Source organism: Chanos chanos, chromosome 5, assembly GCF_902362185.1.
Source record: "Chanos chanos chromosome 5, fChaCha1.1, whole genome shotgun sequence".
Taxonomy (NCBI): Eukaryota; Metazoa; Chordata; class Actinopteri; order Gonorynchiformes; family Chanidae; genus Chanos; species Chanos chanos.
Genome location: NC_044499.1, coordinates 16,028,456 through 16,054,212, shown reverse-complemented (window position 1 = coordinate 16,054,212; position 25,757 = coordinate 16,028,456). Strand labels below are relative to the sequence as shown.

Below are 25,757 nucleotides of genomic sequence, written 5' to 3'. Positions count from 1 at the left end.
ACATCACAAGTGGTCTGGGGAAGACAGTGATCAGAAATATGTTTCCTTTCCATCTTGACAGATCTTGTTGAGGCTGGTTCACAGGCTGATTTTTTTTTATGCATGGACAGCGTAAGTATAAAGCCAAAAATACAAAGGGCACCTGCACAGACGGGGGGAAAAAAAAAAAAAATCAAATAGGATATCTTATGGAACTCCCTCCAGTGCAAGGTGACTGTGTAAGTGCAGGTTTCCTGGAAGCACCTCATCATTCTGCTCTGTCGTTCTCCTATGCCATGCAGTCAAAGGAAGCCAGATACAGGAAGGAGAAGGGATGTGTAGGTAAAGGAAAAGAGTCACAGAACTCGATAAAAACGAGAACAAAAAAAAAAAAAAAAAAAAGAAAGCCACTGGTGTTATGTACCCAGCCTCAGGCACGACACATTTTTCCCTTCTTGTTTGAGTTCTCTGTCCTCATCGTCGCTGTCTGAAGGACTGCCCAGTTCAAAGGACAACATCCTGCAGCCAGGTCTACTGGAGGCCAAGCCAGAGGGAGCATGCTGCAGGTGGTGAGATGGGGAGCGTTGTCCTTCCGTATCGGTCCTGGAGGATTCCTGCCCAGAGCCGATGTATTCTTCATCCACAGGACTTTCGGCGTCTGACTCACCTTCTTCCTCCAAGGTCAATTCGAACTGGAATTTTTCTCCCGACGCCAAAGTCGCACCTCCGCCGACGGCCCCCGAAACCTCGGCAGCGTTGTCCTTTTCCTCCGGGGTGGGGGACGGACTGTGTGGGATCATGCTCTGGTACCATTCGCGGTTGTCCTCCAGTGTGTCGAGAATCATCTGAGCGTCGGGGTGAACCAGGTCTGCCCAGGTCTCCCATAATGGATGCGCAATGTAGTCAATGAAACCCACCTTTAGAAAGGGAGAAAAAAAACTGTAGCAGTAAATACTAAATGCACAAACATATCTACACATGACCATTTATGATGAAGCATGGGCTAATATGATATGGTACATTAAATGAAGTTTGATTGCATAGCTGAAAATGACTGAAACTGAAAACTGACCTGTGATTTTTCAATAGAGGCATTGTGTTTGTCACACATGGGGCTGATCTCCATGCCCTTGTCCCTCTCCCGATCACCCTGTGTGAAAAACTCCTCCATAATGCGGTCGGTCCATTGACGGTACAACTCCAGAGGTTTAGTTGGGTTGCTTAAGTCAGCACAGTGCACCATGTTCTGAAGAACCTGACCCGTTCAATTTAACAAGAATTTAGCAATTTCATTAAAGTAGAGAGGTACATCTATTCTTAAGTAACATTTAAGGTGTTTATTTGAATTCCTTTGTTGCTAACAATTCAATGTCATATGAACATGTATATAGATTTGTATTGAAACAAAAGAGTCTCTCTGACCTGGATGCGATCTGAGTAGTTGTCCAGCAGCAGCACACCAAGACTCGTCACCTTCTTGGTTTCTACCATGGTTTTCAGATCCGCCAGCAGGTTCATGTGTTTAGACATATCGGTGGCCAGGACCTGTGATCAACCAACAATACATCATGTAAATGAATATCTCCGAAATTTCAGTGAAATGCAAATGATGAGTCATTTCCTCTATTCCCTTACCATGTCAATGACCATTTTTCGGAGAGACTGTCTCTGCTTCTTGCTCAGGTTCTGGAATATGTCACAGTTTTCCTCCTGTAACAGTTTGAAGCCCACAGCCAAATGGTGGTTTTCCAGCACAGAGGCATCATTGTACATGAGGGCCAGTTCAGAATCTGAGGAAACAAGGAGAGAAGTAGTCATGAATCTTCACTGACATAATACATTATCAACCCTGACTGTTATACATGCCAGCGTCGTGTTGAAATCTTCATCCAGATGTGTAAACTCACTTGTGTTAATGAGAAACTGGTTTGACACTCCAGGATGATCCACGTCATGTATGGCACTAGCAAACAGCGCGGCCAAGATTTCGAGGTCAGTGAATACAGCCTAGAGAAAGCACCACAAGCAACGTCTTAAACTCTAGTTACACCACATGACAACCAATGACAACATGACCGCATTGTGGTAAGGTAGCAGCGCCTAATGTACCTCTAATGCAGGCGTAGAGAGGAGGACGTGGGTGGACTGGACTACGTCAGCTGCGTGGATGTTGTTGTGGTACGCCACATCTGAGTGGTAGTTTTCCTCCAGAGTCATCATGAAAGTAATGAACGTGTCTGCAGGGATCTTAAAGGACTTCAGAAGGTCTCTTTCCTGCAGACAGAATCAGAGGTCTACCATTATTTCGGAGTATGCGGATTGACAGTGTGTGTGGCAAAATATGAGCAGAAATTTGCGCTATAGGATATACAGTGTAGTAATGTGCAAGGCAGTGATGCCTACCTGGAAGATGGTGTACATTGTTACCGTCAATGGTCTGTTCCCAGAGTATTCTGATATTTTGAAAATGTCCACGCCCCATTTGTCAATATCCTCTAAAGCCTGAAGAAAGAAACCAAAACATGTAAGAACCTACGAACGTGTATGTATACACTTACGCATGTAACACATGACTGCCCGGCGGAGGTGCATTGTCGGTATGTAAGGAGAGGTACAGAGAAGATCTGATGCGTAAACAGGGCCTCTGTAAAGGTTGGAAAACCCACCTTAGCCAGCAGATCCTCCTGATCGGTGCTGACCCCAAAACGCGGGATACTGGATGGCACTACACTGGTGTTGTGGGTGGGCTTCTTCACGCCACTTATCTGGGACATTGGCCGCTTCTTCTTATCCTTCTCTTTGGTTGGTGGCGACATGATCTCCATATCATGTTGCTTCTCTGTAACACAGACACAAAGGATGAGATTTTGTTAAGTTCAGTGAGTCAACATCTGTTTAACTCAGAAGCATATGTGCAACTGGTGAATAACTATGGGATACATTTTAAAAAGTTGAAGTACAGTGAATATTTGGTTACGTACAGATTCTATAATATGGTAAAAAAAAAAAAAATTAAAAAGAGTGTTTCAGTAACGGCTCTTTACCTAGGAAAGTGTTAGAGATAAACTCTGACACCTGGTTCCCTGATTTGCTTGCTTCTGACAGCTGGGTGAGCTCTCGATTCAGCATCCTTTTAAACTACGGAGGAAATGAACACATACGTTATTTTTCTGACTGATACCTTCATGCTTTTTCTTCAACTTGGAATGTCCAGTTCCCCATGGTGTCCCCCTCACAGAACAGTCACTTATATAGAGACAGTATACACACCACAGTGTTAAGTCATCTTAGCCTCTTCCAAGAGCACTCTTCCCAAAACTTCACCTACAACTACACAGGAACTTAACCATCAGCGACTACCACTAAGTGGCAAGAGCGGGAGTGACCCTAGCCAAAACACATGCCCAAGAGAACATGGCCAGTCGCATTGCCCTGGTCCTCCGGCACAAGTCTGCAAGTGTGGCACGGCTGCAGTACGATGCACTTCTGCACTCTATGACAGTGCCCTAAATGAGTGCACCACTCAGGTGCCCATAAACATACTTTAAGACTTCTTTGTAATGTACGTATTTTTAAAAAACACAATAGAATTAGAGAAGGGAAAATGTAAGTTTTGTAATGTACTCGCTGAACAGAATTTGTGCGTTTTGACATTTCATTTCCCATGTCAATGATTTTCAAACGTGAATTTAATGCTGTTGTACGAAAAACGCTATTACAGTGTGGTGGATATGACACAGAAAAGGACATGGTGTTAGCTATCATATGAACTGACGGAGAAAAAAGAGGAAACAGTAATGTGAGAGCACAGAGTAAATGTGTTCCCTATCCACTGTCAGCTCTTCACTCAGAGCGGCCACAGGCATCTGAGATTACAGGCTGTGCTCACCAGAGGAGTGTGTTTCATCTGAGTAGTGCTATTATGTAATCATACACAAGATTTCAGAATGAAACACTTTCTACTGAAACATCAAAATCTACAGTAGTACTGCAGGTGTCACACTCACCACCCCACCCCCCTCACCATCAAAACACACACACACGCACGCACGCGCACACACATGCACGCAATCACTCTCTCTTTCCCTCTCTCCCTCTTTCTCTCTCTCACACACACACACACATGCACACACACACGCACACATGCACACAATTGCTCTCCCTCTCTCTCACTCACACATACACACACACACACACACAAGACATGATCCACACATCACTCGTAAACAGCATGCTCCCTCATGCCCCGTACCCCTACGTTAGACGAAACCAACGCTACAGTATCCTTACCAAGAAACGTATGACCATAACAACAGTATATCCACAAACAAGCTATTCATAAAACTTGCACCGCCACAAAAACAGCATTTAAGTAGCACGACATACATGTCATGTACACCCTCTTACCTGAATATACGTCCACGATACAGAGAACAAATAATTGACCTCTGGCATTTCAGCACGAAATAAAGCTTGAGCAAAACAACAGAGAGTGAACAAGAGCTTTGCTCCAGTCGGCGCACATACTAAGGACACGCTCCGTGCTCCTGTCCGGACTGTCCAAGCTCCCCAGTTTGACTGCAGCCTGACAGTCCACGCAGCGTGTGCTGACCATTTGGGAACTGCACTGTTTAGTCCTGCACCAGTTTCCCCAGCTGCCATGGGGAGAGGAAGCACCTGTAGAGGGCTGTGTGTGTCTCAGTTTGGATGGAGTAAGGTTGCATCTCTGCCTCGCTGTCTCACACACACACTCTCTCTGCCTGCTTGCTTCTCCAGTACACTGCCTGATTCATGTGTAAACACAGGCAGGAGACTCCTCCTAGCCCAGCCCCTATCTTTCTCTCTCCCTCTCTCCCTCCCAGCAGGTAGCTCCCTACCAACTGCCCACATGTAGGATGCTTTCCAGCCAATCAGCGGCGCACTGCAACAGAGGCTGGGTCAAAGGGAGCCGGCTGATTGGTTCACAGCACTACAGCATATTCAGGGGCTGGCTAGGAAGGATGCAGGGGGTTGGGGCTGCAGCATGTGCACCAAGTTTAAAGATGAACAGAATCACACAAAGGTAAAAGCTTTGCATGGTCCAAATGAATCAAGTTCAAATGCCAGCATGTATATGAATGAAACAGTGAGGGACATAATGAACCTGTCCAGTCCACCATGCCAACACAACCAAAAATAAAGGAGTAGTCATTCAAAATTCTGACTTTCTTACAATACAAAAAAAAAAAAAAACAATGTAAAAATTTAGCTTTTCATAATTATTCATAATAATATCATATACTATGTATCATCATTATTGCTATAAAAACATGTCATTGATATAAAATGTATGAATGAGCTCAGTGACGGATCATTGACAAAGTATAGGGGATGGTGGGAGAAGTCACGAGTGTGTGTGTGGTGTACATCCACGGTGCACGTGGCTTCTGTGTGGGAGGGCTAATCACACTATCCAACTGGCTATGAATCCAGCTTGCCAACCTAGTAAGAGAGAGAGAGTGGGGGAGGGGACAGGGCCATGTAGCTTCATCTTCCACTCCACTCCCATTCACATTTTTCTGCACACGACATACTAGGGGGAAGGGGGACACTCTCTTCAATGCAACTCATCCATTCAAGAATGGAAGTCAGTCTTCCATTGAAAAAAAAAAAAAAGTCAGAACAGTATGTTCTTATTATAAATATCATCAGTTGCTGATGTTTCCCTGTTTAAGTGCTTACACGTACACAGACTGTTAGAAAATAGCATTTCGATTAAAAAAAAAAAAAAAGGGAACATTAAAATTGTATTCTTGTTTGAAACGGCAGTCGCTTTTTTTTTTGTGCTTCTGTGTTGACATAAAAATAATGCAAAGACGAGGTGTGTCACTTATGAAATCCCTGTAAAATAAAGCTGTTTACCTTGTTGGAGGCCATCTCACTGACAGAGTGCCGTGTCTTAAGAGTTTCCAGCTGCTCTAGACACCAGTCTAACTCTTCCAGTGTCTCCACAGCCAGCTTCTGGAAGGGTTCCTCTGCTGAGCACAACACACATCTCACAAGACAGCTCTTTTTTTTTTCCAGTTTAGATCTTAATTTAATTCACCCTTCGTTCAGTTAGATGATTACTGACATGAATCTCAATGAAATATGTTTTTAATTACGATTCCGAATGGCCATTTCCAAACGACGGAATGCAGAAGCCGAACGGAAGTGACAGAGCTGAGTTTATCGCCGATGAGAGGGGGGGGGGGGTTCTGTTTGGACTAACCTGGTAGGCTTGTCTTGACCATGGATGGCGTGTTGCTTCCAGTGGATCTCCTGTGGGAATTTAGTGTTTTGTCACCACATGACTCGTTCTCATGCATCCATCATTTAGAGAGTATTTACACGAAGCATTGTACATCATGGCTTAAAAATTATTTACTTGGTAGCCATGCGATCTTGCTGGTGGGTCAGAACAGCGAAGTTACTCCTCACTGTCCTCAGACTGGCAAGAACCTACAGGGATGGAGCGTGTCAATAATGAAAAGGATTAGTGCAGAATGTCAGGATATATAGCTTAAGCTTTCACTTGTGGCCTCTGTCTTAGCCCTGATAATGCCTCCTATTTAGTTACTCCATACAGATAGATTTGCTAAACCTATAATATGCCCCTTCCTCTCAAACGTCAAGCGTGTCAGAGATTCTGTGGCTTTATGAATCCTTGGTGAGGACATGAAGAGTATCCATTTTCCAAACCCATTTGGATTTCTCATCTGTCAGCATCCGTATCGACAAATGTGGTATTGAATTTCTGAGCCATTTTGTAAACTGAGTGTGGTGGTGACGTAAATCCCATGTAATGTTGGGCGTGCAGTGTGGAAGGGCTCTTCCTGCGAATGCCAAAGGCTATACAAGGCTGACAAAAATGACTGTGATAATATTAAGCCTTTCAGTTTTGAAGAATAAAGAGCCAAACTGGTCTAGCTGGATATTTTTGTGGAATTTAAGTGACAGGTATTTAGACTGTTGCAAGTGTTACGATGGGTTATGTACAAACTCACCTGTGCAAATGGTGTAACAATCATGTCTTCTCCATGTCTGAAACATACACAGAGTAAATTGCAAATTAAAAAAAAAAATTGTTTTGGCAGAAAAAAAAAAAAAAAGATTTTCTCATACAGGTCCAGAGTTAAAAAGGTTCAGAGTCAAGAAGCAAATAAGCATCTAATTAGAGTTAATTATGAGACAGGGAATGAGAGGGTGAATCTGTAAATATGAAGCATACTCCTCACTGCACCATACTGTCTATTAGTACTTATATAAATAAAAATTGACATAAAATAAAAACTTAGAGCATAGGAAAGGTCTGGTATGAGTAAACTGCCGTTTAGGTTCAAGTGAATACACAACTTAAAACATAAACTGATGGCTCAGAATGATTGGATAAGCTGAGTCGAGCATGTAGTTTTCATAAACAGAGGGGCCGGGAGCTGTTAAAGAAGCCCAATAAGGGGTTGTGTTTAAATACACTCATAGTCTAAAGCCTTTTCAACTGGGTTTCACTGATTCTGACATGCAAACTTCACATGCAAATAGCACACAGCAGTAGCAGACAAAGGGGACAGCTGCAGAGAAATGACACTGTGACACACAGTCCTAAAGAAACGCGGGAGAGGCCTTCAGTTAGATTGGGCACATTCTAGTCACTGGTAATTTGGGGGTGGAAGGGGTGTTGGGGTGGGGTGGGGTGGAGGGTGTCAGCCCAAAACCTCCAGTGGGGAATGTAGGGTAGGCTCTTTGAGGACAAAGCCAATATTTTTCAATATCTCTTCTCACCGCGTCAGCCAGTTGACTTCCCAATGCTTCAAACTCTCTTCCCTTTGAAAACACAAGTTATAGTTGGTGACCCATAACCGGTTAATCAAAAACTAAGCTGTTTATATGTGGGAAAAATAGCTTTGACGTAGACTGGAAAAATAAACTCCGAAAAAAAAAGAAACAAGTGTCCCATTTTTCCAACTTAAAGTGATCCTTACAAAGCAGACCTGACATGCAAGCATGCCTGGATTGAAAGAACAGCTGGACATGGTAATAAGAACTTTTTAAATGAAGCCTTGAATTTTCCAAAGCCACATAGCAATATGATTTGATGTAATACTCTAATAAAATTGCTCTAGGGAGCCATTTTTCAGATATAATCAACCATCTGGAAAGAGTCACATATATTGTGAAACACACATTTACACTCTTGATTAACAAGACACTTAAAGCAAAGAAACAGTTTGCTTCAGATCTCTATCCAAGAGTCTTTCACACATACAAAATTTCGGTGCATAAAGACTGATACACACGAAACGAGCATCTTAAAGGGAAAAAGGCCCACTGACTAAAATGGGCATGATACGCACAAAAAGAGATAAAGAAAGCAACAAAAAATATATCATCTGTCAAGAATAGAAATTGTATTCATATATCATTTATATCTGTTAAATAAAGGCGTTAAAATGTATCTATTGTAACAAATTTCTGCCCTGTATGCTGCACTTTGCTTTCCTGTGTTTTAACAGACCTTGACATATCAAGGCCTTTAGGGAAGATATCCCCACATTTCCTGAGATATTAAGAAGGCTAGATGTCACAGAGGGAGATATCAATGGCAGCACTCACAATTCACTGGCTGTGGAGGAGTTCCGGGACATGGCTTTGGGTGACAGGTCAAAGTCAGAGTCGGAGCGGTACAGGAAAGACTCCCGTCGCTGGCTGTGGGGGAAATTGGCCTGCAGCACGAGGCCTGAGCCCGGGCTGGCCTGGGAGTCCAGAGGACTGCGGCCCACCGAAAGTCCATTCTCCACATCAAAACTAAAGACAAACAGAAAAAAAAGTGCAAAAATTAGCAACGCAGTTCAATCAGTAGCCTCATTGTGATGGGTCCCTCGGGGTAAGGTTAATATATATATTTCTCTGTTAAAAAAAAAAAAAAAACTCGGAATGCTTTTATACAACGTTACAATGGCGATGACTGAAGCCCCCCTTCATCTGTAAGATAAAGCAGGCAGAGGTCACAAAGACCTCACGATAAACACAGATACATACTAATAGCACGACAACACTCTCTCCCCCTACGTCAGCCCAAACGTAAGCAATGGCCCTGTATCAACCTCCCTTACAGCCCTCAGAAACTCCTTTAGCACTGTGCTAGTGGTGGTGAGTCATTAATGCCATACAATCATTTCAGGAATGGAACAGCATAAAAGACATGAGCAGTGCTAAGAGACAAAATTCTTACGCTGGACAAAACATCTGTTCACAACTGAGGAAAGGACATAGCACCATACGTGTGACTTAGCAATGCCGGTCGGCCGTACTGCGAAATGTCTGTGTCAGTCCGTGTCTGCAGAACGAACAGTTTGATGTGGTTTCCTTATGCTGGATAAGAGCTCCTGTGAGACAGATGCAGGGCAGCTCTGCCTAACGGTGTGAGGACTACAAGGTCGTTGGAGATGTGGGAGACACAGGTTTAAAAATAGCCCTGCCTCATTGACGTGGAGGCATGTGAGAAAGCTATAAATAGCCTTCGCTCTTCAGGTACAGAGAGGTCCTAATCAAACATGCATAATTTGAGATCACGCCAAATCATTTTTCATCAGGACCAACTGCTCCTCTCATCATTTCTCCATGCTTCACCTTGCACTGGTTTAAAATGTCAGTCATTCAGGCTACTGAGAAAATGTCAACATAGCATGGGTCACTTCTGAACACACACTGATTCTCTCCTCAGATTTTTAACTCTAATTCTGAGACTGCAAGAAAATTGCACACGAACAAAATGTGACAAATGAGAAATCACCACAAGTATAGATGATAATGTGTTTTATATACAGATTTGTTTCACTTACATAAATACTGCAATGCACATAGGTTAATGTTCACTTCATAATGTTATTTAAACTGGCTGTATAGTTGTGCAACACATGTTAGGGAATTCCAAGAGAAGGTCAAGAGATTTAGTGCCAGGGAAACAAGACTCAGAGGGCTGACGTAATGGTTGAAAAGACAAATAAAATGAACCAACCAAAAAATACTACACCTAAACCATCAAGTGGAGGCAATTTATTCAGCTGCTCTCCGGTGCTGACAGTCAATATCGCACCTGCTGTGCAGACTTACAATGTAGTGCAGTGTGGCACAGGAAAGGGTTATTACACTGGGCAGTTACAAGCGGTGGAGTTCATGTGTGACAGCTAGATACTGTACATTCATTTCAACCTTTAAATCCACCGGTTACTCCATGGACTTCACCATAAACACATAATTACTGACAAAACGCACTAAACGGTTTCCAGTACCAGCAAACCCACGAGACGTCTGCGTTAGTTTCAGTCTTTTTTTTCTTCCATCACTTCCATCTTTATTAACTCTAATATCAAAAACAGAGAATCCACTAAGGTAGACGATTGCTGGCACCATCTCTAAATGTTCGTATATTCCAGAGATGCTGTGTGAGGACGAGACAGACAGGTTTTTTTCTTCTTACTCTCTATTATATAACCAATATAGAAAACCCTCTCCATTCATGTGACAGCACACAAGAGAGTGAGAGAGAGAGAGAGAGAGAGAGAGAGAGAGCGAAAAAAAAAAGGCACCATCTGTACATAACTGAGATGCACATATTAAGGTTCTTCATTCATAGTCACACTACTGTATATTCTGGTCAAGAAGGGACAGAACATACAAACGAATGTAGTGACTGGGTGCTTGAGTCTAAAAATACCTGTGCTGGGGGCTTGTGCTGTCGCTCCCAGTTCTATTCTGCCGCCGTCTCTCATCTTAATGCTGCATCTCCTCTGGTTGTTTCTACGGCGCTTTGAGAGGGAAGCTGCCTCTGCAGAATGGCAGTGGTGCCCTGCTCCTAAAAATAGCCGCTTCTCTCGCAGGTCTAAAAATAGCCAGTCAGGTAGTGTGCAGGCACTGTGAGGCAGTGCGCTGGGAATCTTCCCCTCATTCAGAAAACATTTATGCAGGATTCTATTTGAAGCTCACGCTCGGCTATTTTTAGCCCATAGAAACATCAACCCTCACATTTCCCAGTAGCCATTTTTAGAGATCTTCAGAAAAAAAAAAAAAGAAAAAAAAAAAAAGGCACAGAAGGGGGATGTTTTGATTGCTTCATTTCACGTGGACACAGCAGTATAGCACAGTGTTCTCTCTGAGTGCAAGAAAACATCTCGGTCTGTACAGAGCGCCGACCCTTCATACAGACAAAAATCTTTTTCAGTGTGCTTCAGTGCAGGTGACTGTTTATGAAGTGGTTAATTGAAGTTGAAAGAATCGTTAAACGTGTTGTGATTCAAGAGCTATCATGACAGATGACGATCAGGAGGAACAAAAGGACTTTAGAATGGGCAGTTTTTCTGTATGTATGAAGAACCTGGCCATAGACGTTACATTCGTAATTTTTGGTCAGTGTATGAAAACTGAACAAAGTGAGACCTCCGACACCATTATCTATGGACTATTGTGCACAACAACAACAGAAATAACTGTGTGTTCAGTTTGAAAGGCCTGGCCACATGTCCAAATCTTCAAACAACATCTGTTTTTTTATTCAGCGTTTCACACTTAAGCAAAAAATCTCCCAACGGCACAAAGGAGAGAATAAGTAGGAATAAGAATCACTCATAAAAATGAATCATTCATATTGCCAGGTTAACAGATCTGACCCCTCTGTTGTGCAGTTATTGTAAAATGACACAACACAACAGCCATTTATGAATCAAAGATTGGTTTCACATGTAAAGAAGAGTACAAGCTGAACTCAGTCACAGCAGAAGAGAACAGGAAGACCTCACTACACTGTTTTGATTACTCTACGCTTCCACACACTGTTTTCCATTCATCCAGCCTAAATAAATGAGGTGAAATGATAATAAAAGTACTATACAAGCCCAGTCATCTCTAGCGTACACTTAATCTCTCTTACTTTACAAAACATGGGTTTACTGAGGTTGTTTGCTTTGCATCCAGCACTGTTAGAGAGAAAACAATCCTTTACAGAGATGCCTCTTGTGGCCTTAGAGAGAACAGCACATCAGAGAAGAATATCACGATTCCATAGCAACATGGGGGTCACCAAACAATGTGAAAACTTATCATAAAAGGACCTTGATTGCTGTGGTTTAAAAGTAGCTCAATATGTGGTTTAACATAATCAAAGTCAGGTACAATTAACTACTCGCGAGCATACAAGCCTTCTTGAGTCCAAAATCAGTGAAGGAAATACATGCTGGAATCCCTCAACACAATGAACAAATTGAAACACTGCCATTTTGCGATTCAAGAACTTAATAGTAAACATGAACTGTCTATATCTGTATTATCATAAGAAATGATTTGAATCAAAAGAAAAAAAACTGTCCTTTCACACCTCTACATGATCTATTTAAAAGGAAAGATAACCTCTCCTGGTCTCAGCTAGACAGAGCTGTTACACAACCCTCCTCAGTAGCATGATTTGTAGCATGTCAGCCGTCTGTGTCTCAACACCTGACACCGTGCATGCGTCATGACACACCAGTGCAGCGTCAGTCCTAACCCAGGCATATTACAGGGAAATACAAGCCTGCCCTCCACACAGACAGGCCCACCTTCAAACCTCTAAGAGACAGTCCTCATATTTACAGAGCAAACAACCATTCAGACCTTTTCACTACTTCATTCAAAACATCTGAGCGAGGTGGGAGACAGGCTGGTAATGAGTGATATATACAATTTCAGCGATCCATGAAGTGCTGTTTAGTCTTTGTTATTGTGAGCGAAAACCCTGCAGTCTCTCTTCACCGACTGGCAAAGAAAATATATTTATGATTGTGTTAAAGAATACTTATCCAGCGCTGTTAAATGTGCAGCAGAAGTCGAAGAGGTGGAGTCTTCAGAGTTTGGCTCATTAAAGCTTGTCACTCGAACACTCCCATTCATACTTGAATAACCAGTCTACTGGGACAAAGTTCCTGCTTCAGCTGTTTGTCCCATAATTCTCTATTGTTTTTAATCAAAGTGGTCGCAACCCCCACCCACACCCCACCCTCCCCAAATGGTAGTCAAAAGGTAACTGTGGAAACTCACTTCATTATATGTTTCGAAAAGCAAATCTAAATTTAAAGATGTTATCACCTCTTTCGTACATACAGGAGTGTAAAAACAGATCTTCGTTTTTTTTTTTTTTACATACTGTGACTAAAAAGCAAAGTTCAATGAATCAGCTGAGAGTATGAGAAAGGGGGGGCTATTACCTAAATACTAGTGATACACCCCCATATTTTTTTTTCTTTTTTTCTTTTTCTTTTTCTTTTTTTTTTTTTACATACATGAAAACACATTTTATTTTTATGTCTCACATTAACATAAGAGCATTAACAAACCAGTTTAAAGAAGCTTCTAATCATTAAGTGAATTATGGAGCTAACATACACACTTGAGCAATAGCATAGGTTCCTGATTGTTTCTATAACTAAGGGTGCTGCTGTTTTTTTTTTTTTAATCCAACAAGTGAATGAGGAACACTTGGATTTAAGGCTGTAAGGAGATTTCAGAGGTAGTTGAAGCAGAGTTCATTAGGATCTAGACTTTCCAATGACCATTTAATAGAGGCTCAGGATCAACTTTAGTTTGTTTCAGGTACAGATTGACATTTTAAAGTATGTCTGATAGTCAGCCAGCACTACGTCACAGTTATTTCCACTTCAGTTTGCCTGGAATAAAAAGTATTGGACAAAAGGCCAAATCCGCCAATGAGTGCGATGAGCGCTAGTGTGCGCTTGGAATATTTAAAAAAACGAACATCAACAAACTTTACGGTGAACTTAACACATTCTTTAACTCAGACTTAACTCAGACACATGAATCGGTACAAACTGTGCCTGGCAGGGGGGAACCTTTGACCCAATTTGTGTCCCGCATTAAAGGCTCGTCCAAAGGTGTATGATGGTACAGCTAATGATTGGTTAATGGTTATCATTACTTTTGTAGGTTCAGCAACAGCAACAAAAAAAAAAACAAAAAACACCAGTTCCCTCTGTAATGAGAGGAAAGTGGTCTCCATGTTCCCTTTAGGGACAAGCCATTAGACTTACATTACGTTTTAATTTCGCCGTGTGAGATAGTTTTTAGTGTATCGGCTGAGGGAAAAATCATCAGCGGACAATGGAGCCATAAATCATGGGACGCCATCAGTACAAACAGAGTAAATGAGGCGCGGGAGACTTTCCATGCTGGAGTCATGGTGTTGGGCCTGAACCGTGCTGTGCAAACAGGGGAGGGTCTCGCAGAGGGCAGCCTCATTCGGAGAAGTTTGTCTGTTATCCTACAGGATCATTTTGCACTCATAAGAAAACAAGAGAGCAGCACAGAAGTGCCCCAAGCCAGTGACCCTCTGTTAGGCCATGTTACAGGAGTCAGCCAACATCAGCCGTGTAATATAGAGGAATATGAGACAAATAATGCCGACCAAGGAACGCTATGGAGAGTTTAAAATCTTATCCGGGGCTTGAGAGGCATCACATACAGGTTTTAAATGATTACATTGCCAAGAAACGTAGTTTTGTAGATTTTATGTACACGCTAAAGAATTCTACCATTGATCCTTTTATTGGAAAAGTCTCGAACTTAAATAAATTTGCACTGGGAATACAGTACTTTCTTTCTTTAGGCTGAGGATGATCTCTTAGGACACATCTCTATTAGGTAAATGAAAAACAAAATTTTACTGGTTTCCCTCTGTGTTTTTAATAAATTTCATTTACTTACTTTTTTCCTTTCTTTTTTCTTATACATATGTGGACTCTATGGTAAATATCTGACGTAAAGTTGTGTGTTGATAAAAAAGCTAACAGTACTTCAGGACTCTACGGATGCTTTAGTTGAACGAGCTTGTTGCTTGTTGACGAAAGACATATTACAAAATTACAATTTTATTCCAGCCTGTTCCTTTATAAGATTTTATGAATAAAATCTAACCCAAATAAATTTTGTCATTCGGGCCGCTCCTACGGTTATGAACTGTAAGACATGGCAATGCCTCAATTTAGACACATTTTCCCTTTATTTAACAAGAGAACTAAAAAAAAAATGTGTTTTAACAGTAGTTCACAAATCCACTAAGTGACACAAAAAAAGTAAAGAGTCAGATCAAAAAAATGTTCCTGTTGAGAGGGAACCACAGAGATTCCATTCATTTTGGAATAATCTGTTTCATTTTGGAGTAAATTAGTATCAATAAAAAAGCAATGTACAGGAATCAGAGGATGTGTATGATGATGTAGCTTGATATACAAAACATGACATAGGGATTGTTTTGAGTACAGTCGAGCTCTAACAAAATCGATCAGTCCTGCCAATATGAACAGTTTCTGTGATAGATCTGTTACAAAGATCTGTGCTTTGAAGTTTACAGAGAAGGACATGCTTCTTGAAGCCATTGTGGAATTGGTGAAATATTACAATTTGAAGTGGAAAAACCTATGTGCAAAATTTTAACAATGTGTTCTTTAAACTCATTTTATTTAAATACGATGCCGTGTAGTCAAAGTACACTGGATTTGTGAACTATTTAATTTTGTTTGTTTATATATTTATGAAGCGATTTTCTTTGGAATATAACATTCACACTACCATTCATCAGAGAAGTTATGCTTGGATATAACATTACATGAATTTTCCTTGTTATAATCTTGCCTTGCAGACAAGTTATATTTTTCTTCCAACTCCCTTACTCCCAAATGTTCAGTATTATTATCTGATAAATATGCCGATAGCCTGAGAAAACAGATCGCAGTAAGAAATATAAACAAAACATACATGTCTTTATCTTTGAACCTCCAGTCACCACTGACACTTCTGATTGTATATGTATGTGTGTGTGTGTGTGTGTGTGTGTGTGTGTCCATAAGGAGCACCCTGGATCTCTCTCAGCCCACGCAGGCCTGCTGATAGAGTGGGAGGACAGAGGCCTCATGCCTGGGTTTAAATCACAGAGTGATAGTGTCAGACCAAAAGCCCAGGTCCTCAGTGCCCTATAAATCACACCCTGCTCTTACAAAACCAGAAACCCACCAACATGCTACACAGCTTGCACTTTCCCCAAGAGGCTGCTGGGCTTACAGTCTCTTCAATACAAAAAAACAAAAAAAAAAAACAGTAAGGTTATACTGCTCCACATAAATCTATCTATGGAATATATTTAACTTTGAGTGCTACAAAGACAAACAAAAATATAGTGCAACATTGATCTGATGAACACAGCACACATCCAGAGCAAAAGTTCACACTGGAGCCCTGGACGTTACCTGAGTACTTGACGAGCATCAATATACAACGATGTCTTAATATTAAATCAGTAATTTTTCGATAAATGCATAGCGGGCCACATGTTCATGTCACGAGAGAACATTTTGTACAACACAATTACCAAGAGAACCTAACTGACATACCCTTTCTTTGGATTCCTTTATTGTCCCTACATTATATTCCTTTATAATTACACCACATTTAACCTAAAAAAAATGTATTTAGACATCAAACTGTTTCAAATGTGCAAGAGATTTAAATATTGAAATGACATTTAACAGTATGTCTATATAGAGGTAAGACCTTCACTCCTTCCAGGTAGCCGAGTCAGGGGAGACAGGGTGACAAGGAGACAGTATCTCGTCACCACCTTGTCTCCTCAGAGTCAACAGAGCATTGGCTTAAAAAAAAAACTACAAAAAAAAAAAAAAAGAATAGTGCCCCATAAATGACATTCTGATATTCTCCAGACAGGCATATTTCAGCAGTATGTCATCGTCTACTGCCGGTGGTTTGTCTGCCTTTAATGAAAAAAAACCCCAAAAACAACAAACACTTTAATGATATGCATGTAGAGAATGAAATAAAGGAGAAGAATTCATTACCGCCTGCGCTTCTGTACAATGTCTATGGGCCTGTTGACTGCACAGGGTGATCCGTACATATTCCAGCTTCGTAAAGTGAGCGCCCGATCAGCGGGAAAAGAGATTCCACAATTCGTTGGCACGCTCATTTTCACTATTGCCTTTTTTTATTCGTCTCTCGAATGCGTTTGTCTTCAGCGATATGGGTTTTTTTTTCTCAGATGATCAACCTCCACTAGCCTCATAGATGTCCCATCATTTTTCTTTCTTTGATGGTCAAAGTTGGTCCTCATTGCCGCTTAAGTCATGACTATGCAATGACCAAGAAAATTGCAAAAAGGTAAGCAAACAAATCCTATACACTGTGATGTTTAACCATAGTCTATCAGTTTTCTTCTCATCTTCTGAATGATATCTATGAGGCTGGACGTGGATACGCGAATCTGTGCATGAGTGACACATCTCTCAGGACGTCAACGGCACGTAAAAAGCTCTGAAAGTGATAGTACATGATCGTGTAACAGGTAAAACCCCGCCAACCAAAAGAAAAAATAAAAAAAATAAGTAAGAATAATAATAATAAATCACATCCTCCTTGCAAGTTTCACTTCATTTTGTGCTCACAGATATCCAATTACACACCTCACAAACGTGTTTAAGTCCATAAAGTTTTCTCCTCGGGCAAGAGCAATTCAGTGCCTTTCTCCAGTCTCGCTCCCACTGAGAGCTGAACCCATGTGAAAGAGAAAGGAGAGCTCCGTACTCCGGCTCAAACACTTTGGCCCACTGTTACAAGACGGGGTGAACCAGCCTAACTGTGAGGTCACAATTTAAAAAGAGGGTGGGACTAAAGACGGCACAGTTCCCGCCTCCTCTTTAAGCTTCTCCGATTAACCCTTTTGCTGTAGTGTCTTGAGTTGATTTGTTAAGACATTTGGTAAATTCGGTTGCTGAGGCGATACAGTTGCATTTAGACAAGTACAGAGAAAAATCCTGTGAAATCAAAACCAGCACACACACATGTGTGTGGGTGTGTTTGTGTGTGTTTATGTGTGAAGTCAAATGAGCTTGGAGTGTGCTCTTTCTGTTGAGTACCCAGCTGTCCTCAGAGGTTCCCTTAACCCACCTAAACTGAACTAGCATTCCCTTTTTTAAGACTTATTGAATCTTAAAAACGGACCATGTGTCTACCAACAGATCATTTCTGGCCTTACCTCATCACAGTTATAACTAATTTGGCTTATTTGGGAACCAGTACATCTCTTGGCACAACCGAATGACTGGAATAACACACAAACCACTGTCTTTCAATGGTATTAAGGCCTAAGACACAAGTAAAGGTCTCTCTCTTTATTTTGTTGCCGGGTTTTCTCACAACTGTTTTATGTTATGATCTGTAATAAATGCAAATATATATAGAGAGAGCATAAAAACCTTCTATAGTCTAAAATAAAGTATTGATGTAATGCATATTACCATTACATTCAAAGTAGAATACATTCCAAGTGCAGGAAATGCTAAGAGAATGATAAGATCTATAAAGCAAACAGTAAGAAATTCTGTGTTATTACTGACCACATTAAGACATTCAGAAATGTGACTCTCCAAGACACTTCTATGTTAACACCAAAACAAAGCTTGGCCCTGTCTATCTATTAGATTAAGGAAAGGCTCTGATAAGGAGAACTGATATATTACTACTACTCCTGCATCTGCCAAGACATTTTTGTTGTTCCATGCAGATGAGTTGGATAACATCATGATATGAATTGATGAGGATCTTAAACTGAAAAATCTCCTTTTATGGACCTCCCAGTGAGCACTGTTTCTATATGAGTCATAATCCAGTCTAATATAAATGATCCCGGGCATATTCATAAGCAGCCTGAATTATACTGTAAAACACTGAACGGTTTCATTTGAGTCAGATAATGGGGAGGCAATAGACATAATTCAGTCAAAAGTCCTTCACTGGAAGGAAACATGGGGATATGCATTTCTGCACGCCGCTCTGTTGTCTCACAGGAGAAAATATGGGAAGGTCATACATAAAACACTCCATGACAGTTTACTGTACACTCAATTGAAATACCTTGAAAGGGCCCTGGAAAAAACAGAAACAAAGACGTATTACATCTTGCACGTAACACAACTTGCATGCAAACTACGCACGACACCTGAATAAATAAGTTAATTGAAAACCAGATTTTTTGAAATTCGCTTATTCGGTTATCTTACCTTACCCTTCTTACCCTTCCCCCTTTATTCACTTCCCTGACCTTAAGCATTCTGCATACAGTAAGAGGGTTACAAATCAGTATGGGTCACAAACAGCCTTTACTTTGACTAAGGAAGATGTGGGGGTATGTAAGGATGTTCATGGAAATGGGAGCATTATAATCCTTTTCACAGAAAGATAGATTAGATACCAGTTCTTGGTTGAGTCTCCTGAGCCTGACTGTAGAACTAATTACAGTAAGGGAAAAAGTACCTTAAGGTCAAAATCATATGTCCACGCTGTTAGCAGTGCTCTTGTTTCACAGTGAAGAGTGTTCTCCTCTTTTCATACACTAAACCAGAGTGTACTCATACAGTTCAACCCTTACGTCACTCCGCTGGAGATTAGTCAGGTCCTGAGGACAAACAGGCTGAAGTTTTTTAGGTCTGGCAAATGTCTTTTAGACAATGGCTCAAGAGTATTTACACAGTAAATGTTCTAACACATATACACATACACAGACACAGAAACACACGCACGCACTCACTCACACACACACACATCCAGAGACACGCACGCGCGCACGCACACACACACACACACACACACACACACACACACACACACACACCTCACACCTTTTCACTTAGAACAGTTAAACAAAACATTGAATTAAAGCACTCTGTCCAGGTCCTTTGCAAATGTGAAATAAGAAAGTCCATGTTAGGTTCAGAAGGAGCTGGCGTAACTGTAGCCACCTGTCAGTATGGAATAGTCCACAGTGGTCTGGCACAGTGTGCCAACAGAATGACTCAGGACCACGTCAGACATGGCTAATGCCATGGCTATGTCATACATGGCCAACAGGGCTAACAGACAAAACCTTCACTTCACAGTCCAGTAAATGAGAAGCTCTGCCAGAGGACGGGTAACACCGATGAATTAAACGTGTTCTGTGAGGAACGGCAATCCAAAAAAGTCAGTGTACATCCCAAAATTCATGCTGGTGTTTGTTTCAGTCCAAGGCAGAATTCTTGAAGTCTATAAGTGAAGAATGTTTTGTGTCTATGTACTGGATAATGTTCTGAGGATGCATATCTGAGGAAGCAAATATATCTCAATGAGGCCCAGATTTCTGGTATTTTGTTGAATAAGCCTTTTCTATGATGAATTTTAGAGAGTGATACGTAATAATTTACTCTTATTCCAGTTCATGAGTGAATGAAAACTAGATTCTACATTAACTACATACACAACACTGCCCTATGGACAATACTCTTGCACCCCCTACTGGTTCAGAGGGGTTGTCTTTTCCATCCCGAGAGTAAAATTTACTCCTAATTTCCAACAACAGGCTTCTTGTTTCTAATTTATAGAACATTAAGCAAAATGTTGTCCTCATGATGCAAAACACACACTAACATTTACCTTTATAAGGTTCCAACAGCAAAAGAAAAAAGAAAGTGTTCAAGATTTACAGCACTGTTCTATGTGAAAGGCACCATCCAAACCGCCATCCAGCCACCAGAGGTCCCTCAACCCCAATGAAACAGCGAATATTTCCAAATGAAACACAAGAATTATGATGCGGCATCATTCAATCATTCATGTTTTGCATGCTTTCTGTTTTATATTGGACCCCAGAAACAAAGCAGACAGTTTGGCAGTGGAACAGTTAGCACTGAGAGAGTCCAGCAGATCAATGTGCTCTTGGGGTGATTGGGGAAAGCAGTCATGCTGAAAATATGGAGCACTGCGCTGACGCACAAAGCAACTCCAGCCGCAGCATCAGAGGGCTATCGACTATTCTGGGCTCAGGGGGGATATTTTTGGGACCACTGGACACTGACACTGTTGTCCTGTAGTTGGGTTACCTCATTTGACTCCTTTCTCCCCCTCTTTCTCAGTTTGCAGTTTTACAGCAAAGTCCTGTTTTCTCCCTAACTGATTATGGGCCTCAGCGGACCTATCCGTGCACATTTGGTGGAACCCTTTCAGTTCAGTAGGCTGAAATGCCTGAAAAAACTAAAACACAGAGGCAAAATCCTCTGTCTTCCACTCAGCAGACTAGCTCTTTTGTGTTTGCTGCATGACATTTTTTGCTAATCTTGTCTTCCTCTGTAATAACTGACTCTGTAAGAATTCAGATGAACCCGGAAAATCACAACAATTCCAATAGCAGGGATAACAGAATGACCCTTGCATTACTCTAGTTGATAACAACATTCAGCGACACATTACTTTAGATTAGAGATTAGATTAGAGATTGACACTGTTTTATGTTTTCTCCATAGGCCTCCACAAGTTACAGCATGTCACAGTGGGCCTATCCTCTCTGTTACCAGTCCTGGGCTGCTCCGACCAGAGGTGAATGAGGAGAGAGAGAGAGAGAGAGAGAGAGATGCGTCACATTGCACAGGCAGCTCTCTTCATACTGAGCGTTCTCTGCTCTGGGCTGCCATTGTGGTGATCAACATCTGGAGAACAAGTCACAGCTTTGTCTCAGCTTTGTGGACATGGTGGTGGGGTAACAGTGTTGCGTCTAGGAGTGAAAGGGTACCCTTGTCTGCCATGTTACGTAGTGATGTGTTGTGCGGAGTAGTGACAGGTCCCTTAGAGAAGTGTAGATTGAAGAGTGACTGTGTGTCAAGAAATGAATCTACTTCTTTTTTAAGGAGGTGTTTGACTTAGATTTGAGTAGTTGATAAGATCACTGCAGACAAAAACCCTGCTTAAACAGTGTATGTTATTTAAATTAAAGGTTGTATAGCAAAAAAAAAGGCCTTTCTGCAACATGGCCTAACGCTGCTTATGTTATTCTTAACTTATTTTACTTTTAAGCACCGAAAAATTTAGAAATCACTATCTTTGTATGAATAGTAATTGTCTAAGGAGAAACAGCGCATCACAAGGAATGAACGATATCATTTTAAAAGTTTTTCAATTTATACTTTTGAACATCGAACGAATGGTGTTTCTACAGTTTTTTCATTTCGTAATTGCTGAGATGTAAGCAAATTCCTAGACTATCATGTTTCTTTTTTTTTTTTTCTCAGTTCTACCACAGTCGAGCTCCACTTTCAAAACTGTAAATAGGTGTTTGTGTGATTTGGGCTTTGGGACTGTTGGGGTTTTTGTGTGACCACAGTGTGGCTCTATCTTCAAATGCAATCGTGGCGTGTCTGATCATCGTGACTCTGCCTGGCTGCTTCCCAACAGCCCCACGGGGGCACATCAACGGACACTGGCTGTGTCATCGATTCTCCATCTCTGCTGGCCTCAGGCAGTCCAGACTTCAGATACAGCAACACAACACACACACACACAAAAAAAAAACAAATAACACCCAATGCTACAGCCACTCTCTGTTCTCTACCACTCTTTTAGATTACTTGTTCAAGACATTATAACTTTGCTACTCGTTTATGCACAACAGAGAAGCAGGAAATATCACGACTAATTCCTCCGTCCAGTCAGTCCTGTAATGGCAGTGGAGCACCAGTGGATGTCCCTGATTGCACATAGATGCATTGTGCAGTAGTTAAAAGCACCTGGTAACTTCGTCAGAAGCCTTCATCTTACACACAAAATGAGAAATAAAATACAACTACAGTCCACTTGAAGTTAAGATTCTATGTCATAGCTTCCCCGCCAGTAATAATTCACAGTTGCTATCAGTCCTCATACCAGCACAATGGGTGCCGAAACAAAAAAACAAACAAATTCAAAATAACTTTTAGATAAGAGATTTTAACCAATGCTGAACGCAGTAAAGTAAATCACTAGCAATGAGCTCAGTCTGTAACATTCACCATTTCATTTTACAGGGGAGTCTAAGAGGGTAGATAAATGTAGAAACGTACTAAAAAATAGGTAATAATTAACAAAACAAAATCATTCAAAATAGAAATTTCACAGTTTGGCATTCACATGAAAACCTGTGAGCATGGTAAGTTATACCTACCCGATACATGAATGTCTCCTGGTTGAGTAGTTGACCTGCATAGTCTTCCTGGGGAAGCGAGGATCTTTGTTCATCGTGGAACTTGCTCGCTCTTCCTTATAAACGTACCGGTTAAAATCAGAGTGTTTCTTCCTTCAGAAAGAGAGGACCCAGCAAAATGGAGTGTGCCAACTCTATAGGTTTCTCTTGTTTGTCCCCGATCCTCATTATGTCCAAGCTGGGACCTCAAGTCCAGTTTTTGGCAGTGCCTCCATTTACTACGGAAACTATTGCAGTGTTTTTGCTTCTACAACACGTTTAATAATAAAATATTGTTATATGCTCAGTCGCTGAATTGGATCAAACTAATATATTGACATAAAGTGACTGGAGAGGTTGATGACGCAATAGTTTGGATTCAGAAATTCAAGCTTAGGTGCCCTTTCCAATCATGGACAGTTTTTGGACAAGTTGATCACGACAAACTGAACAGCATCAATAACCCCAAGAGCTGGGAAGAGTGACACTTGATAAAGAACTACATCATTTGGTTTCAATACTGACAACATACTTATCTTGACCTTAGCGAGCCAGCAAATCATTTTAGTGACTGAGATAAAGTGTCAAAACCATCTCAAAAGTGCAGCTAATATCAGGAGCAAGACAGCATCAGTAGGAAATTCTGAGCTCGTTTTTCTTGGCTCCTGACCACCAAGTTGGCAAGATACTCTTTTAACTTAATCACATTCCTAAATAGGAAATGTAAAACTCAAACTTCCCAGTAACGCGTGAAGGGGAAAAAAATCCTAATCCCACCAAATTGGGTGCCAAAAGCAAAAAGTTGAAAGACTATTTAAAATCCCTCACACCAGAACAGGAGTGCAACTATTTTTTCAAAGAAATACTTGACAAACTTATCCTGTGCAGGAAAAGTGGAGCTCCAGTAGTGGAGGAAAAACATTATAGAGGGAAGAGTCTCATAATCCCATCAGGTGCTCCTTGGAGAATGCTGTCCCATCAACCTCCATCATTTTTTCTCTGAATCCAGAAAAAGCACACTAAAATCTAGCCAAAAACAATAAATTGTGTCCTGACAGAGAGAGAGAGAGAGAGAGAGAGAGAGACAAACAGGCGGGCAGACAGAGATACAGGCAAACAGACAGAGTGGCAGAACTTTGAGCAGTTAGATGGTTCGAATGTGAGGGATTTGAAGAGGTCCAGTGCAGACACAGATGGGGTAACCATTCCTCAAGCTGTGCCCAAACCCCTGCTGCGTCCACATGCCTCTCTGCTTGATGTTCCTTTTGCCATAAAAACTCAGTACAACAATTGACCTGCTTCCAAATGAGGCAGCAACTGGTCTCCGCTGCCAGCTAAATAATGACGCTGTATGTTGTCACATCCAATAGATAGGGGGAGGGACTTGGTGGGAGGGAGCATATACCACCAAAGAATTTAACACATTCTCTACATCTAAATATCCCGCACAATCCAGTTACATACAGGAGACTACAGAAATCCCTTTATGGAGTGTAACACATTTCTTTTAAAATTGCAGGATGAATATCTGTGTAACTGTTTCTTTTCCAGCAATAAATGTCATTAGGTCAGAGAACAGTAACCAGAGATGTAAAAGTGTATAGAGCCAGATCCATAAAAAATCAATGAATTTACATGAGAACATCAAACAGAAGTTAGAACGAGAAATAAAAACAGGGGCTGCAGCAACCCTGACAACAGTGCCCAAAGCTTCAGAAGAGCACAGAATCACCAGATACTTTCCATGCAACAAGTAATCCAAAGTAAATTAAAAAATAAATAAATAAATAAATAAATAAATAACCAAACAAATTCATTTAAGTTCATTTTCTCCCTCTAGTGGAGAGAACTTCAACTGCACTGCAAGCAATACAAGACTCAAAAAGTCATTCTTCAGTCTACTGCACAGGCTGCAGAGTAAAATAAACCCATGGCATTTCATTTTACCAAACAGTAAAACTAATTACCACTGGACACATACCTAATGAGTAATAAAGATGATGTCAGACCTCTCTGAAAAGGAGTGCAGCAGAAGAGCCATGGTGTGTGTTGTTAATATGGGTCAAATGAGAAGCAATACAATAATGGAAACTGCTGCTGCTCTTTGATGTAAACATTCTCCAGAGGCACATTAGCACATGACTGTAAAAACAACCCTGAAAGACCCAAGCCAAGCTGACAGCCACACTAGTCAGCTCACTTAATAGTCGGCACACAAACTTTAGCAACTGAGACAGCAAAGTGCATTACGTCTGCACAACAAAAAAAGGGTGAGACTATCAAAATAGTTTTGTCAAAAAGCAGGGTAGATAAATATCACATGACATTACTGATATAAGCACTTTTGTCATGTAAGCAGAGCACCATACAGAGGCTCCCCTGATAAAATCATAAGAGATTCTTATTTAAAAATATTTGTCATAAAAATACAGACATCAAATTACTTTTGAACAGGCCAGTTACAAAACTTTATGTTCTGACTTTAAACAAAGGATCAAATACAGCTCTCCACCAAAACTATTCTCCTGTAACTTTTGATGAAGGGAAAAAAAAAAAGGATTAATCTATGATGACACTAAAGACAAAATAATTTCTCTTGCTCTGATTTACTTTCTCTCTGTGGACATTTTTCTGAAAGAGATATGATTTGTTTAATTCTTTCACTTCCCTGACCATCCTGCTATTATTC

General features: G+C 41.0%; 1 protein-coding gene across 2 annotated transcripts; it reads right to left on the bottom strand.

Annotated features, from left to right (window-relative positions):
- Positions 1 to 395: 395 nt before the first annotated feature.
- On the bottom strand, positions 396 to 23,124 carry pde4ca (phosphodiesterase 4C, cAMP-specific a). 2 transcript variants are annotated; one of them, XM_030775851.1, is made up of 16 exons: positions 23,051 to 23,124; positions 8,611 to 8,802; positions 7,780 to 7,821; positions 7,005 to 7,041; positions 6,386 to 6,459; positions 6,230 to 6,279; positions 5,881 to 5,993; positions 3,024 to 3,117; positions 2,646 to 2,818; positions 2,383 to 2,481; positions 2,089 to 2,253; positions 1,887 to 1,986; positions 1,615 to 1,769; positions 1,402 to 1,524; positions 1,052 to 1,234; positions 396 to 896 (listed from the first exon to the last, which is right to left on the bottom strand). In XM_030775851.1, exons 1-16 carry the CDS (start codon positions 23,122 to 23,124, stop codon positions 396 to 398), a joined length of 2,175 nt encoding a protein of 724 aa, XP_030631711.1. The 2 variants fall into 2 exon arrangements, with proteins under 2 accessions (XP_030631711.1, XP_030631710.1); XM_030775850.1 differs by lacking the exon at positions 23,051 to 23,124 and adding an exon at positions 16,890 to 17,017.
- Between the last annotated feature and the right edge of the window lie 2,633 nt (positions 23,125 to 25,757).